This window comes from Peromyscus maniculatus, chromosome 1 (assembly GCF_049852395.1).
Source record: "Peromyscus maniculatus bairdii isolate BWxNUB_F1_BW_parent chromosome 1, HU_Pman_BW_mat_3.1, whole genome shotgun sequence".
In the NCBI taxonomy this organism is placed as follows: domain Eukaryota; kingdom Metazoa; phylum Chordata; class Mammalia; order Rodentia; family Cricetidae; genus Peromyscus; species Peromyscus maniculatus.
Window position 1 is genome coordinate 18,707,163 of NC_134852.1, and position 16,129 is coordinate 18,723,291.

Consider the following 16,129-nt stretch of genomic DNA (forward strand, 5'->3'; position numbering starts at 1 on the left):
CAATAGTAAAGGTTTAAAAAAGGATGTTTCCATAACCTGGCAACAAGCCAAGGAAAGTGTAAGGAAATGTCCTACTTGTTCTTTTCACAATCAGACTCCATTAGAAACAGGATGTAAACCAAGAGGTACTCAGAGGAATGAAATCTGGCAGATGGTTGCGTTTTACTTTGCAGAATTGGAAAATTGAAATATGTACACCATACCATTAATACTTATTCAGGATTTCAATGGGCAACTGCTTTGAGTTCTAAAAAGCTGATTCTGTAATCATGCATTTGCATTTCCTAGAGGTTATGGCCATCATGGGTATATCTGCACAAATTAAAACTGACAATGTTCCAGCATATGTCTCTGGTAAAATGAAACAATTTTTTGATTATTACAATATAAAGCATATTACAGGTATACCACATTATCCTCCAGGCCAAGCAGTTATAGAAAGATCAAATAGAACTCTAAAGGATATTCTAAATAAACAGAAAGGGATGACAAAACAGCCTAGAAATAGATTATATAATGCTCTATTAACTTTGAATTTTCTCAATGCTAATGAGAAAGGAACAACAGCTGGAGAGAGACATTGGATAATAGAAAAAAACTACAAAATTAAATCAGCATTATACATTAAAGATGTGTTGACCTCAGAATGGAAACTAGGATGTGTGTTATGTTAGGGTTGAGGTTTTGCTTTTTTTTCTACAGGAGAAGATAAGCTGTGAATACCATTAAAATGGATTAAGGTTTGAATTGAACAAGAGAAACCTCTTAATTAGAAGAGGTGATAGTTCATCAACCAGCATGACCATCCAATGTAACCTAATTGATACCACTAACAAATGCTTTTCATTTAATCAGATAATAACTTGCCAAAAGGGAACCTCCCCAAATTTAGTCTTGGGGAAAGGTTATTGTTTTTGTCTTTCAGAAGATTGAAGGCTAAGAAATCTGAAGAACACTGTACAAATGAGATGTCTGAAGAAAAAATATAAATTAGAAAAAAATGTCTCAAGAAAGAGTAAATTGGCCTATTGGTGTAGCACATATAAAATTTCATATGTCTTCCTAAATGTCTCTTTCTGCTCTTCTCTACAGACATATAACACAAATGGTCTTTTTGTAGTCCCATTTCAATTAAAAAGTAAAGCTAGCATTGGATTTGGAGAATGGCTCTCTCCTTCTTTAAACCCAAGTATGCTGTTAAAAAGAAAATGCAAAATCTCTATATCATTCCAGAAGAAGTAGCTATTTTCTGATATGGGACAAAAGAAAAGGAAAAAAATTAAGGGACTGTTCTATTGCCACTAATCTCAATTCTTTGATTCTATTTTGATTCTATAAACTTTTCTTAATGAATAAATTTTATATCAAAATTTATAAGATTAATATATATGTACATATATATTTTTTAAACTTTAATTGTGATATTAATGGTTGTATAGAGTACTAATTCTAGAAAAGGCTTCAATTAGCTGGTTATACATATTTTTGTGTTCGAGTCTCTATCAGTTTTCTGCAGGGAATCATGACCAGGCCGAACAGCAAACTTTAATTTTCCATGAAGATGATGGGGCCCCACAACAAGGATTCCATGTGGACAATAATAATAACATTAAGCTGACAAACATCACCCAAAGATCATCTTTGGACTACAATCTTCTGAGAACAATTTTGAGATGACCAACTGAGATGATCCAGTTTCACAGACTACTTGAACAAGGACTTGAGCTAATCCCTGAACCTTGGCATTATGTAGAAACTGGACAACATATGATACAGCTACCTTTCCTAAGACTTGACAATTCACCCAAATTTTGTCTTTTCAGAATCCCCTAAAGACACCTTTGCTCACACACAGCAGGAAGCAATATTAAGAACATGACACCCACATTCCCAAAGAGGTGGTATGGGGCAGGTGGTTTTTGGCCTTTCAATGGGGGTTTTAGGTTTGGGATAGTTGTTATTGTTTAGGAGGTTTGGTTATAAGTTGTTTTTGTTAATGGTTAAGAAAAGAGCTAAACAAAGGAGATTAGATTTAAGGTTCTTGTTTGAAAAAAAAGAAGATATAGAAATGATAGAATAAAGGGTAGATTATTGAATCTACTCTGAAAAGGAAAAAGAGAAGATATAGATATGATATAGTTAAAAAGGTAGATTAATGAATCTACTTTTAAAAAACAATTACTAGCCGGGCCGTGGTGGCACACGCCTTTAATCCCAGCACTCGGGAGGCAGAGCCAGGCGGATCACTGTGAGTTCGAGGCCAGTCTGGGCTACCAAGTGAGCTCCAGGAAAGGCGCAAAGCTACGCAGAGAAACCCTGTCTCGAAAAACCAAAAAAAAAAAAAAAACAAACAAGCAAACAAAAAAAACCAATTACTAGTTTTAAATACTTTACAATGGATTGGATTTTTATATATTGTATACAAATTACATATATTGAGATTGATATTGTTAGAAAATGCTATATGTATATTTCTAATCTTGATCAAGATATTGTACTTATACAGTTTATTTAACAATGTAATGCAATTTGCAAATTCTTGAATGATATTAGTACCAACTATTAGGATATAAAGAAATTAAAGTTAGTAGTTAGACATTACAATTAAATTTGTAGTCATATAAGGTATGTTTTCAAGGTCAAGCAGATATATTTTAGATAGACAGGTCATCTTCAAACCCTTCAGAGATCTTCAGAATATGGCATTTAAAATGTCTTAATAACTTAGATTTTTCTCTTTTTTATGACTATGAGACATGTCAGCTCCTGGCAGCACCAAACTTGTTCAGAGAAGATATGGGTATTGAAGAAACTGCATATGGAGTTAAATTTCATTGTGTCAAAAGTTAGCCACTGTACAACAAAGTGCCCTTGAATTAACTGCTGACAGTATGCTAACCAAAATGGACAGACAGGACACAATACAAATGACTACTGATCCTTACCAAAACAAGTTTGGTTGCAGCTTTAGCAACAGGCGTCCTCTGAAGCCAGGACAATACGGCACCATCACTAAAGTGGCTTTGCAATCCAGAAAAGTTACAGTGCCCCTTTCTTCGAAGGCAGCTGAACAGGTAGTGGACTGGTGGCTTCTGGTGTGTAGTGGAACAGTAGCTGAAACAGTTAATCTTGAAAGAAAAACTAGGCAGATGGAGTCTAACCTCTCAATGGTAGACTGGCATTGATTCAAAGAGATGAAGCCACCCACAAGCCAAGAAGAATGGACAGCCGAATTCCAAAAACACCAACAATTTCCAGAATTTAAAATCCTGAATCATGACAGGACAATGGTGGAATTCAGGTTTATCGGGTACATGGACTACTAGCATTGAATGTGAGGTCCAGCTGTTGACCTTGTTTACATACTACTTCACAAATAAGTCTGTCAGATATGCTAAGCCTGTCGGCTGAAGATGATGTCCCAATGGTGCAGAGAAACCTTGGGGGACTGTCCAGGGAGCTGGCTATTTCTGTCAACTCACATTTTTTGGAAGCCACTTGTTTACAGTTTCTTTTTTATTAGGTAATATTATTTCCATCTGAGGTAGTTGAAGATTACATACTTATAGTTATAGATTCCTTCTTAAAAATTTCAGAAAAGAAGCCGGGCGGTGGTGGTGCATGCCTTTAATCCCAGCACTCGGGAGGCAGAGCCAGGCAGATCTCTGTGAGTTCGAGGCCAGCCTGGGCTACCAAGTGAGTTCCAGGAAAGGTGCAAAGCTACACAGAGAAACCCTGTCTCGAAAAACAAAACAAAAAATAAAAATAAAAATTTCAGAAAAGAAACCCACTAAAGAAGTGTAAAGTGTAAAAATTTGAAAGACATTATAAGGTAGTTCTCTGTTAGTATTATGTTAGAATAGAAAGTGAATCAGGTACATTTTGGACTTACCAAATAAAATAGATAATGGAATATTTTCTCTGAGTTTGTCAAATGCAAATGGACTAGACATTGTTGATGTATTTATTGCTTGTATATATTGTATATAATATATAGTTTTTCTTATATTAGTTACAACATTTCAAATACTTTTTAATTTTTTTTTTTTTGATTTTTCGAGACAGGGTTTCTCTGTGTAGCTTTGCACCTTTCCTGGGACTCACTTGGTAGCCCAGGCTGGCCTCAAACTCACAGAGATTCGCCTGGCTCTGCCTCCCGAGTACTGGGATTAAAGGCGTGTGCCACCACCGCCTGGTACTTTTTAATTTTTATTAGAAGAAAGGGGGAAATTGGTGATATTTCATTTGTGCTGTAATGTGATGATATTTTATTTGTATGTTAATAAATAAAGTTTGTCTGAAGATCAGACGACATAGTCAGCCATAAACAAAAGTCAGGCAGTGGTAACAAACACCCTTAATCTGATCACATGGCAGGCAGAGTCTCTGTGTGTTCAAGGACACAGCCAAGCGTGGTGACACATGCCTTTAATCCCAGTACCAAGCATAGAGACCTGGAGGTCTGTATAGTCAGGCAGTGATAAGAAATTGAGTTGGCTGGGCTAAGAGCCAATAAGAAGGCAGAACAGCAAGGCACTAAAGGCGCAGGTTAGACAGGAAGAAGCTGGTTCTCTGGGGGAAGCTATGGTGGCGTGGTGAGCTAAGGTTAGCCGGTGGCTATTGCTACTTCTCTGATCTCTAAGGCTTTTGCCCCTGTATTTGACTCTGTGTTTCCTATTTAATAAGACTCTTTAGAAATACATACACATTTACATGAATAAAATTTAATTTGTAATATATTTATACAACTACACTGAATTAGTGATAATTCTGTAGGTGTAAATAATGATAACTTATAAAAAATTATGTAAGTGTTCTCATGACTTTAATTCTGATATTAAGGATTTTTATGTTTATTGAATTCAAATTTATGTAAAGATGTTTTAAAGTTTTATATGATCAGTATTGACAGTATCTATAATTTTATTTTATACCTGCATTATATAGGCCATAAAGTAATTGAAGTTTCAATAGGATGGTTTGCAAACAGATGTGGTTTTTATTTTATTATTTTTCATTTCTCTACTCACTCCACATAACACCCACAGACCCCCCTCCACCCTCCTCCCACTCCCAGCCCTCTCTCCCAAGCCACCCCACATCCCCATATCCCCCAAATCAAGGTTTCCCATGGGCCTGGCACACTGAGCCTAGGTAGGTCCAAGCCCCTTCCCACTGCACCAAAGCTGCGCAAGACATCACACCACAAGCACCATGATCACAGAATCCTGCCCATGCACCAGGGACAGATCCCAAGCCCCCTGTCTGGGTGCCCCCCAAACAGTTGGAGCCAAACAACTGTCTTCCATATCCAGAAGGCCTAGTCCAGTCCCATGGGGGTACCACAGCCGCTAGTCCACAATATCATCTTGAGTGAGGTAACCCTGACTCAGAAAGACAAACATAGTATGTACTCACTCATAAGTGGATACTAGATGTGAGGGAAGGGATGGCCAGACTGAAATTCACAACTCCAGAGAGACTAGCTAACAGGGAAAGACACTAGGAGGGACACATGAATGACTCTGCGAAGGAGAAGTGGATTTGATCTACATGATTGGACTAGGGGTGGGGGGGTGGCAGAGGGCAAGGAGTGGGGGATAAGAACATAGGGAAATGGGAGGGTCAAGCTGGAGCGGGGACAGAGTGGGAGGGCAGGGAGGAAGATACCGTGATAGATGGAAAGCTACAAGTAATTAGTGAGTGCACATAATGGGAGAATCAGTCTTCCCTAGGGATTGGTTATCTGATACTATGTGATCAGCCCTAAAATAATATACATTTAGTCAACACTACATGAATTTAGGAGTGTATAAATATGTATATAATGGTAATTATAAAAATAAATATATGTAATATACTTTATCATATATTTACATTTTATATAATTAAAAATATAGCATTACATATATGTATTGCTAATTTTATATGTATGTAAAGTAAAAAAAGACTATGAATTTGAAAGACAGCTGGCACACTTCTAATGGTAGACCTTTATTAGAGCATATTAATTATGCAAAGCAATTAGTATCATTATGTAAGATCACTTCAAAGGACAGGCTCAGACATTGCAACACAAAATTCTAAATTCAGAATCTGTAAAACTCCTAGGCATGTTGACAGTGGTTACTGTGTCTAAATCTGGGCACGGATGTAACCTGAATTCACTTAAAACATTATTAGGTTCATGTGCTTTCTGATGCATGGTGAATGCTTTGTACTGTAGAGTAAATCTAGGATCAGAAAAGGGTTCAGAGGCTTTAGAAGGTCATTGTGAAAGCATTATGTATATCCAAAATCTTTCTACCACTTTGATTTTCACAAATCCAATACACCTCATCATACCCAACTAGTGTCTATTGATTCCCATTTCCAATCTGGAAACTCTTCAAGTGACTCTGTGTTTGCATTAGTTTAAGCTCCTTAGCAGTGACCTCCCGAGCCACTAGTCCATTTTCAATCATCTTTGATTGCATCCTCATGTTCTTTTGCTCCTCCCAATCAGAATATCTTACACTAGACACTACTCCAAATGCTTTGCCCCTTGTGTTTTAGGCATTTTCAAATCCTCTATGACACTAATAAATACTGTTGACACATAGAGTCTTTGTCATTTCTTGGAGCACTTTTATGTAACTCAGATACACAATTGTCCTATATTCCCTAGTTCCCTTTGGGTTTTTTTGTGCTCATTTAACTTTCCTCATCATATCTTTATCATTCACCCAACCTATTCCTTTTATTGATAAGGCTCAATAGAAAATGCTTTCCAATGACTTGGATTTTATGGAATGTACCCCAACTATGGCACTATTTAGAAAAATTGATTGTGGGCCTTTTTCCAGGTTAGAGACTCGAGGTGGTTAGTAAGCTTAAAACTCCTGTATATAATATTCTTGGTTCCTAACCCTAGGCTGTAGGTTTATAGTATGCAACATTTATTATGCTGGGGTATGATCCCTGTATCTCTTGACACTCCGTGGCATTTATGATGAAAGAATGCTGAATTTTATTAAAAGTATTTCTGATGTTAGGGATGGAAAAGTGGATGTTTCCATCAAACCCATCCCTTCAGAGAACAGACACCACCATGGGAGAGGAAGCAGAAAAAGCACAAGAGCCAGAGCAGATGGAGGACACCAGGACAACAAGGCCCTCTGAATCAATCGAGAAAGATCCTATTGACTCACTAAGACTGAAGCCAAAAGCACAGAGAATGCATGGGTCTTCATCTAGTCCTCTGCCTATATAATATAGCTTTCCATTTAGTATTTTTATGGGCCTCCTGGGTATATGAATGAGTGGGTTTGTATTGTCCAAACATGATTGGATTTATTTTATCTCATTATATTTTTATTGTCATGTTATTGCTATATATCAAAAGACTGTATTTCTAATGACAGAAAGAAAGTGGATTTGATTGGGAGGGGAGGTGGAGAGGAACTGGGAGAGGTAGAAGGAGGAAAAGTTGTAATCAGCATCTATTGCATAAGAAATAAAACTGGTTTCAATAAAACAGAAAAAAGAAAAGATATTTTGTGGCATCTGATAAGTGATGTATGTGGTTTCTGACTTTTAGTCCATCTGAGTGATGCACTGAAGATGATACTGCTGGCTTTGCCTAAGCCATCCCTATATCTTTGGATAAGTTGTGATACCATTTTATTTTAAAGTAAAATCACTGTATTGTAATGAACTCACGAATAAAAGCATTAAAATCTACAATGAAATAGCCACTCGAATGAACACTTGCTCAGACCCAATTTCAGTATCTTTCAATTTAGTTCTATACAGTTAGAATAGCTATGCTGTAGTCATAGAGCTTTGCTTAGGGTATTACACTGTCACTAACAAATATATTTTTATGCACTCCCTTTCCTTGATATAATAAAGAGAGCAGCAATAAAAATGGATTTGGATATATCTCTGTGGAAGTATGTACAGTTCTCTGGTTATAGGCCCAGGGGTCAAATAGCTGTGTCAAATAGTAGTTCTATTTTAGTTTTCTTAGAAGCCTCCAAACTGATTTCCACAATTTCACTACAAATTGGCTTCCAAACTATTGATTAATATAGCACTGCAGGGATTTGAAACTAAATATTTAGAAAGGAAATTACAGACTAATCTCCCTGATGAACACAGATGAAAAAATCTAAAACATGTTGACATACAAAATTCAAGATAACATTAAAAACATCATTCACTTCTATTGATTATATTTTTTCACTAAGTGGTAAGGTAAGATGTTTTTCTCAGACCTTGTTGAGGATTGTTCCTACAAGCTTTGCAAACCAACCTGATTGTCTCTAGTGTAGCTAAATGCAGGATACTTGAGAAGTTAAAGCTGAAGAACTTTTCTGGTACTGGTGCAGCCTAGAGCTGTTGTGAATGGACAATCCATGGTTTCAGTTTTCTTTGCCATTAGGCTGTAGGACCTATAAGCTGTTTGTGAAAATCTGAACACTCAGGGTGCCCTATAGAATAAGAGTGGGAAGAAAGCCACCTTTATTGACAGCCTTTTGCTAGCTCCCTTGTACATGAGCAGGACAAAGGGAGGCCTAGAAAGGATAAGTTGAGAAGTGAGATAGTCCTCTTACAATGGGATAAACTCACGTAGGCTTCTAATTAAACCAGCTGACAAAACTCCCAATTTATCATTTTGGTCAATTGTTAAAGAACAAGACACCAACTCCTTCGCTTTCTGTACTGACATTGTGAGGGAGATGGTAGAGTGAACACCTGGATACAACCAAAAAAACTCAAATCATTTACATACTTAAAATAAGAATTAGAGATTTTATTCCTTATCCAAGCAAAACTGAGTCTAGGAACCATAGAACAACTATTTATAAGAACAAATGGTGCAAAACAGGGAAAACCCAGAGAAGTGAGGCAGTTGATGTTCACCACCCACGAACTGTGATTATACAAAAGAGCGACACAGCCTTGTAAGATCGAGGAGAGAGTATAAAAAGCCAGAAAGGTAGACACCAGGGCCAGGATGCTCTGGGTGGCTTTGGACTCAAAGCAGATTCTACTGGAACCACGAGTGCTATGGATGTGTTGAACCCTCTGCTTGTGTCTGTACAGAATGACAATCATGGAGCCACTGGACCAGGCCATGAGCAAAGAAAGGAAGATTTCAGGACACACCACCAGTGCTGAATAGAGTAAGTCATTGATTTCATCCCTCCCTGCAGTGGAACAGTATCCAAAATCTCGTTTTCTTGTTACATTTTTACTATTCCTTTCAAAAAGTGGATACACAAGGAAAATGCCATTTATCAGCAGGTACAAAACCCAGAGGAGGGCAATGGAGCAGCCAATGTACTTTGAAGCTTTGATTTTTAGATCCTTACAGGAACATTCCTTGTGACTGATGGTGGTGAATTGGAAGACACTCAAAAGGCAGGTGGTGGCAATGGACACACTCCTGCCAACACTTTGAATGTACAAAATTAATCTACATGCAGAATTGCTTAAAAAGTGCTTCAACCCAAAAGCTGCCATTGTGAGTGGCACTCCTCTAGAAAGAATGATCAAAGTGTTGGCTGCCATTAGGTGCATGTGAATCAAATCTGTAGGCTTTAATTTGTTTTTTCCATAGTGAACTAGATAGTAGTAAAGAAGAGAGAAATTTCCCAGAATTCCAGCCGTAGTTTGTGACAATAAAATGATTTTGATGGTCATATTCCAAAAGTCCATTCTGTGATTGGGTATGATTTTCTTTAGACAATGGCCAAATCCATTTCCCTAGTCAAAATGAATGAAAAATATTAGTACTCCAAAGATATACAGAGAGACTAAATCAGACTGTTCCTTATAGCTCAGGAGTGTCATCTCAGCCTAGACCACATAATTAGAATTTCTCAAAGTTAATGCCAGGAAAAATATTATTTACAATGCATACTACTATAAAATGTCTAAACGCCTCAGTACATACACATGTATGTGGGATATGCCTTCATAATTATTGAGTAGGCAGCATTATGGGTAAGGATATTTGGCCTGTGAGAAGCAATGGAAGTGAGAGCCAATAATATCAAGCAAAATAGAAGACAATAAAAATATACTGATATTTTCTAGACTTAGTATAAAAGAAGACAATTTTAATAACCATAACCAAACTCAAAAACATCAATTCTTACAGCATATCGAAAATTAAAAGATGATTAATGAAAAATTTATCGTATCATTCAGAATATATCTACAGCTATACAAAAAAATTGTTAAGAGCATAAAATGTATTCATGAGTCACTCGTCTTGTTCAAGGACTCTGGTTTCTTGTAAACCATCATTATTGGGTACTCACTGGAACTCCTCTGGGATACCACATTGCTGCCTTGAGTCTTAGATCATGGGAGTATTGTTTCATAGATCCAGTCTCTTCAAAATCTACAGCATGTCCTAAATGGGGTAGATGCTAGGGTGGCCAAACCTGGCCTGGTTGTTAACTGAGAGGGTCATTCTGGATCACTGTGGCCACCCACCTCAGGAGGAACAGAGTCAAATCCCTTATGCCCATGCCTTCAGCATCACTTCATCCTTGCCTCTGATGAGGGGTGGGGACACCTCTCTGGAGTGCAGGGGCCAACTGTGACATAGTTTAAGATACACAATATTTACTATGATACAAATGAAACTCAGCATCCCTGGAAGCTTTTGAAAGTTCTACATACCTGAAGTTGTGCTTACTGAGAGTCCAGGAACATTTCTAGGGAATTGAAGCCAGTGCATCTACCTTGTCAAATCTAGGAAGATGAAAAAAGTACAAGTATTGAAGGAAGAGTGTGATCACAGTGGTCACATCCATTGATATCCTGTATTCTACATGAAAATATTCAGTTTTTAAAATTTTGTAGAGTTAACTGTATAATAGAAAAATATAATTTTTGTGAGTTAAATATAATTTATGTATATGTGGAAAACAGCAATGACAATTTATGATTCACTGCTATACTCTAAGTTTGACACCTTCTTTGATGTTTAAAACTGTATAATATAGACAGTATCATTATTTCCATTGTCAGGAACTGAACTTAGAATCACAAAGAGCATGTGCCTCTTTAAAGACTAAAAATGCTTTAGGCAAAGACAATATTGGGACTAGACCATGGGTAGTTTGCACAAGCATGGCCATCTCAGTCAATGCTAACAAAGGCATGTTGGATGGTCTCAATCCTGTTCCAGAATTCTGTGCAGTTTGTGTTCCTCATGTGATTGATTTTTGTTCACTATATTGGTATTTGGTTGTATGTTTTGGCTTTAAAAGCTTGTCATTTGAGGGGACTAGGGGTTACTCACTGTAAGGAAAATGTGCTATTGCTGTAAGTGTTCTGTGTTTGGTTTCCTGCCCCCACATGGTGCCTTACAAGTGCCTGTAACTCCAATTCCATGGGGTTCCCTCACCCTCTACTAGCCTCTGCAGGTACTGCATACTCAAAGAGTTCAGTTACATGCAGTCAAAAACATACATGCACACAAAATAAAGATAGACATATAAATCTTTTTAGGAATAACTTTTCACTTTAACATAAATGTTTATCTCATAGGACATGTCAAGTTCCAGTAGTACTTCTGAGCTTTGAGTAAAGGGCAGTGTTCTCAGTACAGTCTGACCTGACAGGAAAGTGTCCTAAGTCCAGTTTGATGTCAGAAGCACAAGATAGACATATTGTTTATGATGTTACAAGAAAGATGAATTTTTATCATCACACAGGTAAAGACTTTAGTAGGTAATACAGAAGAATTACTATCACTATTAATCTGTACAAAATATGACAAGAAATACTAATATGTAATTAACAAATAATAGCATGAGAAGAATATTAAGTTCCTAAACATTTCTTTTAAATGTGAGCATGCACTTGCTGAATTTTTGTGATTTTTCATGACTGGGTATCACTATGCAGCTGTGGTTGTCCTCAGACTCACTATACAAATCCTGTTGGGTTCAAATTCACAGAGATATGCCTTCCTCTGCCTCCCACGCCCTGGGATGAAAGGTTTTCACCACATGTCTGGCTTATTTGCTTATTCTTATATTGATGAATCTATTGCAATAAAATTTATAGTGCATTCAAAGAGAGAAGTGGCATGTGAGATAATAAAGAACAATCTGAATAATGTGAAACCTTAAATATTGACCAGTGAGATATAGCATAGTAAATGTTAATGCCAATTTAGTTGACAGAACCCTGGAATATCACACACAAGGCTTTGTCTTCCTTTAGCATGAAAAAACAGTGAGTGAAGGCATGCCATCAGATTGTGATTAAAAATAGATTATGATGAAACTAGGGGCAATAACTCAAGATAAAATTTGTGCTGGCTGCTTTTGTCTGATATTCATAATGGACCTTCTCTTCCATTTTACTTTTTCAAGTTCAAGAGGTAGAGTCTTCAAATCAGTCATTTTAGCAATGGCTGTTCAATACAGATTCAGTTATTGCTTCTATAAACAGATCATAAGTTTAGTGTCACATATAAACTTTTGACTCATATCCTGCACTTCCCAGGGATGTGTGCTTCTTATATTTCCATTCTAAAGTTTACCTGAAACCAAGGTAATTCAGGTAAAATAATAATACTGAAAAGAGTTTCTACACATCATGTTAGCTAAGGTGAATTATCACATTGTCTTATTACCACAACATTTCAGCACATTCACAGATGGGCTGCATTATCCTGGTGTTACCCAAAGTCACCCATGGTGGGGGACTTATATTACATTAAGAAAAAAATAGAGACATCATTAGGAATGTTTCAATCTTTCTAATTCATCTCTTACTATGCAATTATTCTCTTGCTTCCTTTGTCTATTCCATGGATCTGTTTCTATCCCCAGTCCCTTTTCAGACAGGAACACTTACTGAAGCCTTCCTTCTTTGCTGACTATGCCACTCAGACTGAAATACAAGGCACTCACCTAGCTTCTTTTCTCTGCAGGATGGTGGGTTCATTGGCAGATCTACTTTCATTAATAAGCATCACTGGGCTAGAGTTATAACAAGGCAGATATAGAGGCCTGTGACTTTGTGACCTCACCTCCCTCCAGAACTGCAATTTTCATTTCAACTGTGGTGCCAATGACAGTGACAGAGCTCGCTTTGGGAGACTAGATCATTTATAAAAAAAGTTCTGGTTGTTAATTAACAACCAGAGATCCTAGTGATTTTATCCATAGAGATAAGGTGTATTGAAGAGGCACTGAGTTATCATGATCCCTGAAGGCTGACCAGGGCACCTGGGGAAGGAACTAGAATCTTTGAGTTCAGATTCATGAGAAAGTTAGAGAAGTCTCTGTGTCTCTTTGGATTCCACACTTCACTGACTTCTTCCAACACAAACCAACACAGTTAACTTTTAGAATATTTATGACTTATGACTTAGAATATTTGAGTGTTTTGTACATGTATATGTTTTTAGTCAAGTCTACAAATGACTATCTCCTTCCAGTTCCTTTTTTATCCACACGACACAATTTCTTTCAATTTTCATGTGTTCCTTAACACAGGGAAAAAGACTCAAAAACTGAAAATCACCAAGTCTACTTAGTTTCAGTACAATGTGTCTAGTAGAGTGGCATCTATGGAATCATGAGTAGTCTCTTAACATAAAAATCTGACACATTCTCTCCCAGAAACCACCTGTGACCATTAGCTCTTCAGCTAAGAGTGGGACTTCCTGAACACCTCCACTCTACTGGGATTTTTATAGATTAATTTGTACAGGCATTGTGCATAGGGTCCTAGGAAGTCAATCAACAAGTGTAAGATCTTTGTTCTGTCTGGACAAAACCAGTTTCCTAATAATCATCTATGACCAGAAAGGCTTTAACCTGCTTTCTGCCTCTTCTTTCATGATGATCCTTAATTCTGTGAAGGAAGAGGTTTTATATAGATGTCCTATTTTTAGCTGGACACTTCAGCATATCTTATTCTCAGTACCTTGCATAATGTGGGTCTCTGTGTCACTCTGTACAGATTGTAAAAAGAAGCTTCTCTAATGAGGGTTGAGAAATATACTGATTGATCATCATAAAGAAAAGTTAGGTGGCCAGTATTACTGTGTACTTTATGCCAAATAATTGTCTTAGCTTCTTCTCACATGCTGAGCCAGTCTAACTCAATCTTAATATCAGTGGCCATCTTGTTACAATGTCAAAATACATTCATTTGTGTTTACTGTAAAACACAACTCTCTGGTGTCTGGAATTTGACTTGTTCCACACTCTGACTTTATCTTGACCTCCATCCTTTCCCAAACCACAAGATATTCTGCCAGTTAATCTTAAACTGTTATCTACTCATATATTTTTGCCTTCAAGGTTTCTATGTTGCCATATTCCTCAGGCAATCCTAAGATTATGATTTCCCCATATAAAAGGAGTCTAGAAATTTGTATTGTGGCTGTTCTCCACATTAGGGGACACACCTGCTGGGCCAGCTTTGCTGTGCACAGAAGTAAAACTTGCTTAATTGGATCAAAATTATGGCTAGGCAATGATGGTGCTTGCCTTTAATCCCAGCACTTAGGAGGTAGATACCTTTAAGTTTGAAGCCAGCCTTGTCTTCAGAGGGAGGGAGTGACAGGACAGGCAAAGCTACAGAGAGAACCCTGCCATGAAAAACCTAACCAATAAAAGCAACAATATTAATAAAATTCAGGCAAATATCATTATACTAATGGTCTTTGTATTTATTCAGTGGATTTACCACTGGGTCTATGTACCCCCTAACTACATATTATTGTCCTTGATAAGATCACAAAGCATGGGGTCCATCATGTGAAGTGGACCTTGAGTTCTTCATGAAATTGTTAGTTGCTTCCATAATGTTCATGACTCTACTGCACCAGACTTGTTGATGTTAATGTTACTGTGGTAACATACATGGTGTTTTCATGGAACTAGATTACCACCTCCAAAATGTGCTGACAATTCCAGTTGTTTCTCTCAGTATTTCCTCCTTTTCTCACAACTCCACCCACTGCCATTACACACACAAAATCTATTCTGTTTCCCCTTCCCATGGATATCCTTGTGTCCACATTATTCTCATTATGTTACTTAGCTTCTCTGGGTCTGTGGATGGTAGCATGATTTTTTTTTCTACTTTACAACTAATATCATTGTATAAGTGAGTAAATACCATGGTGTTCTTTCTGGGTCATGGTTACTTCACTCAGGATGATTTTTTTCATGTTCAGTTTTTTCAAATTGCCTGCAAATTCCACGATGTCACTGTTTTTAACCACAGAGTAATACTCCATTGTGTAAATGTATAACATTTCTTTATCCATTCTTTAGTTGGGTGACATCTGGGTTGTTTCCTGTTTCTGGCTATTATGAACAAATCAGCTAGGAACATAGTTGAGCAAGTGTCCTTGTGATAGGATGGAATATCTTTGGGTATATGGCCAGGAGTGTTATGGTCTTGAGATAGATTCCAAATTTTCTATAAAATCAACATATTTACTTTAATAATGGCTGCACAAGTTTGAACTCCCACCAGCAGTGGAGGAATGCTTCCTTGCTCTACATACTCACCAGCATGAGATGTCACTTGTGTTATTGATCTTAACTATTGTGACATATATAAGATAGAGTTCATGAGTCATTTTGAATTGCATTTCACTGATTGCAAAGATGTTGACCTTTTCTTTAAGTGTTGTTCAGCCATTTCAGATTCTTCTGTTGAAAATTCTGTTTAGACCTATACCCCATTTTTAATTGAATTATTTAGTTTGTTGATGTTTAATTTCTCGATTTCTTTATGTATTATGGGTATCAGTGCTCTGTTAGATGCAGAATTAGGGAAAAACTTTTCCCAGTCTGTGGGCTGACTTTTTGTCCTATTGAAAGTGTCCTTTGCCTTACAAATGTTCAGTTTCATGAAAATTTATTAATTGTCTAACCTAGTGCATGAACTATGTGTTCTGTTCAGGAAGTTGACACCCGTGCCACAGAGTTCAAGGCTATTCTTCATGTACTGTAGTAAGTTTGTGCATGATGATTGATATGGACCTATTTGCATTTTGCTACAAACACACATTCAGCTAGATGAAAATAATTTGTTGAAGATGCTTTCTTTTTCCGTTTTATAATTCTATATTTTTCAATCAAAA

The 16,129-nt window shown here is 37.1% G+C and overlaps 1 protein-coding gene across 1 annotated transcript; it reads right to left on the minus strand.

Moving 5' to 3' along the window:
- Positions 1–8,670: 8,670 nt before the first annotated feature.
- On the minus strand, positions 8,671–9,705 carry LOC102910742 (vomeronasal type-1 receptor 4-like). The gene has a single exon (XM_006996372.3). The coding sequence runs from the start codon at positions 9,703–9,705 to the stop codon at positions 8,671–8,673; it is 1,035 nt and encodes a 344-aa protein (XP_006996434.1).
- Between the last annotated feature and the right edge of the window lie 6,424 nt (positions 9,706–16,129).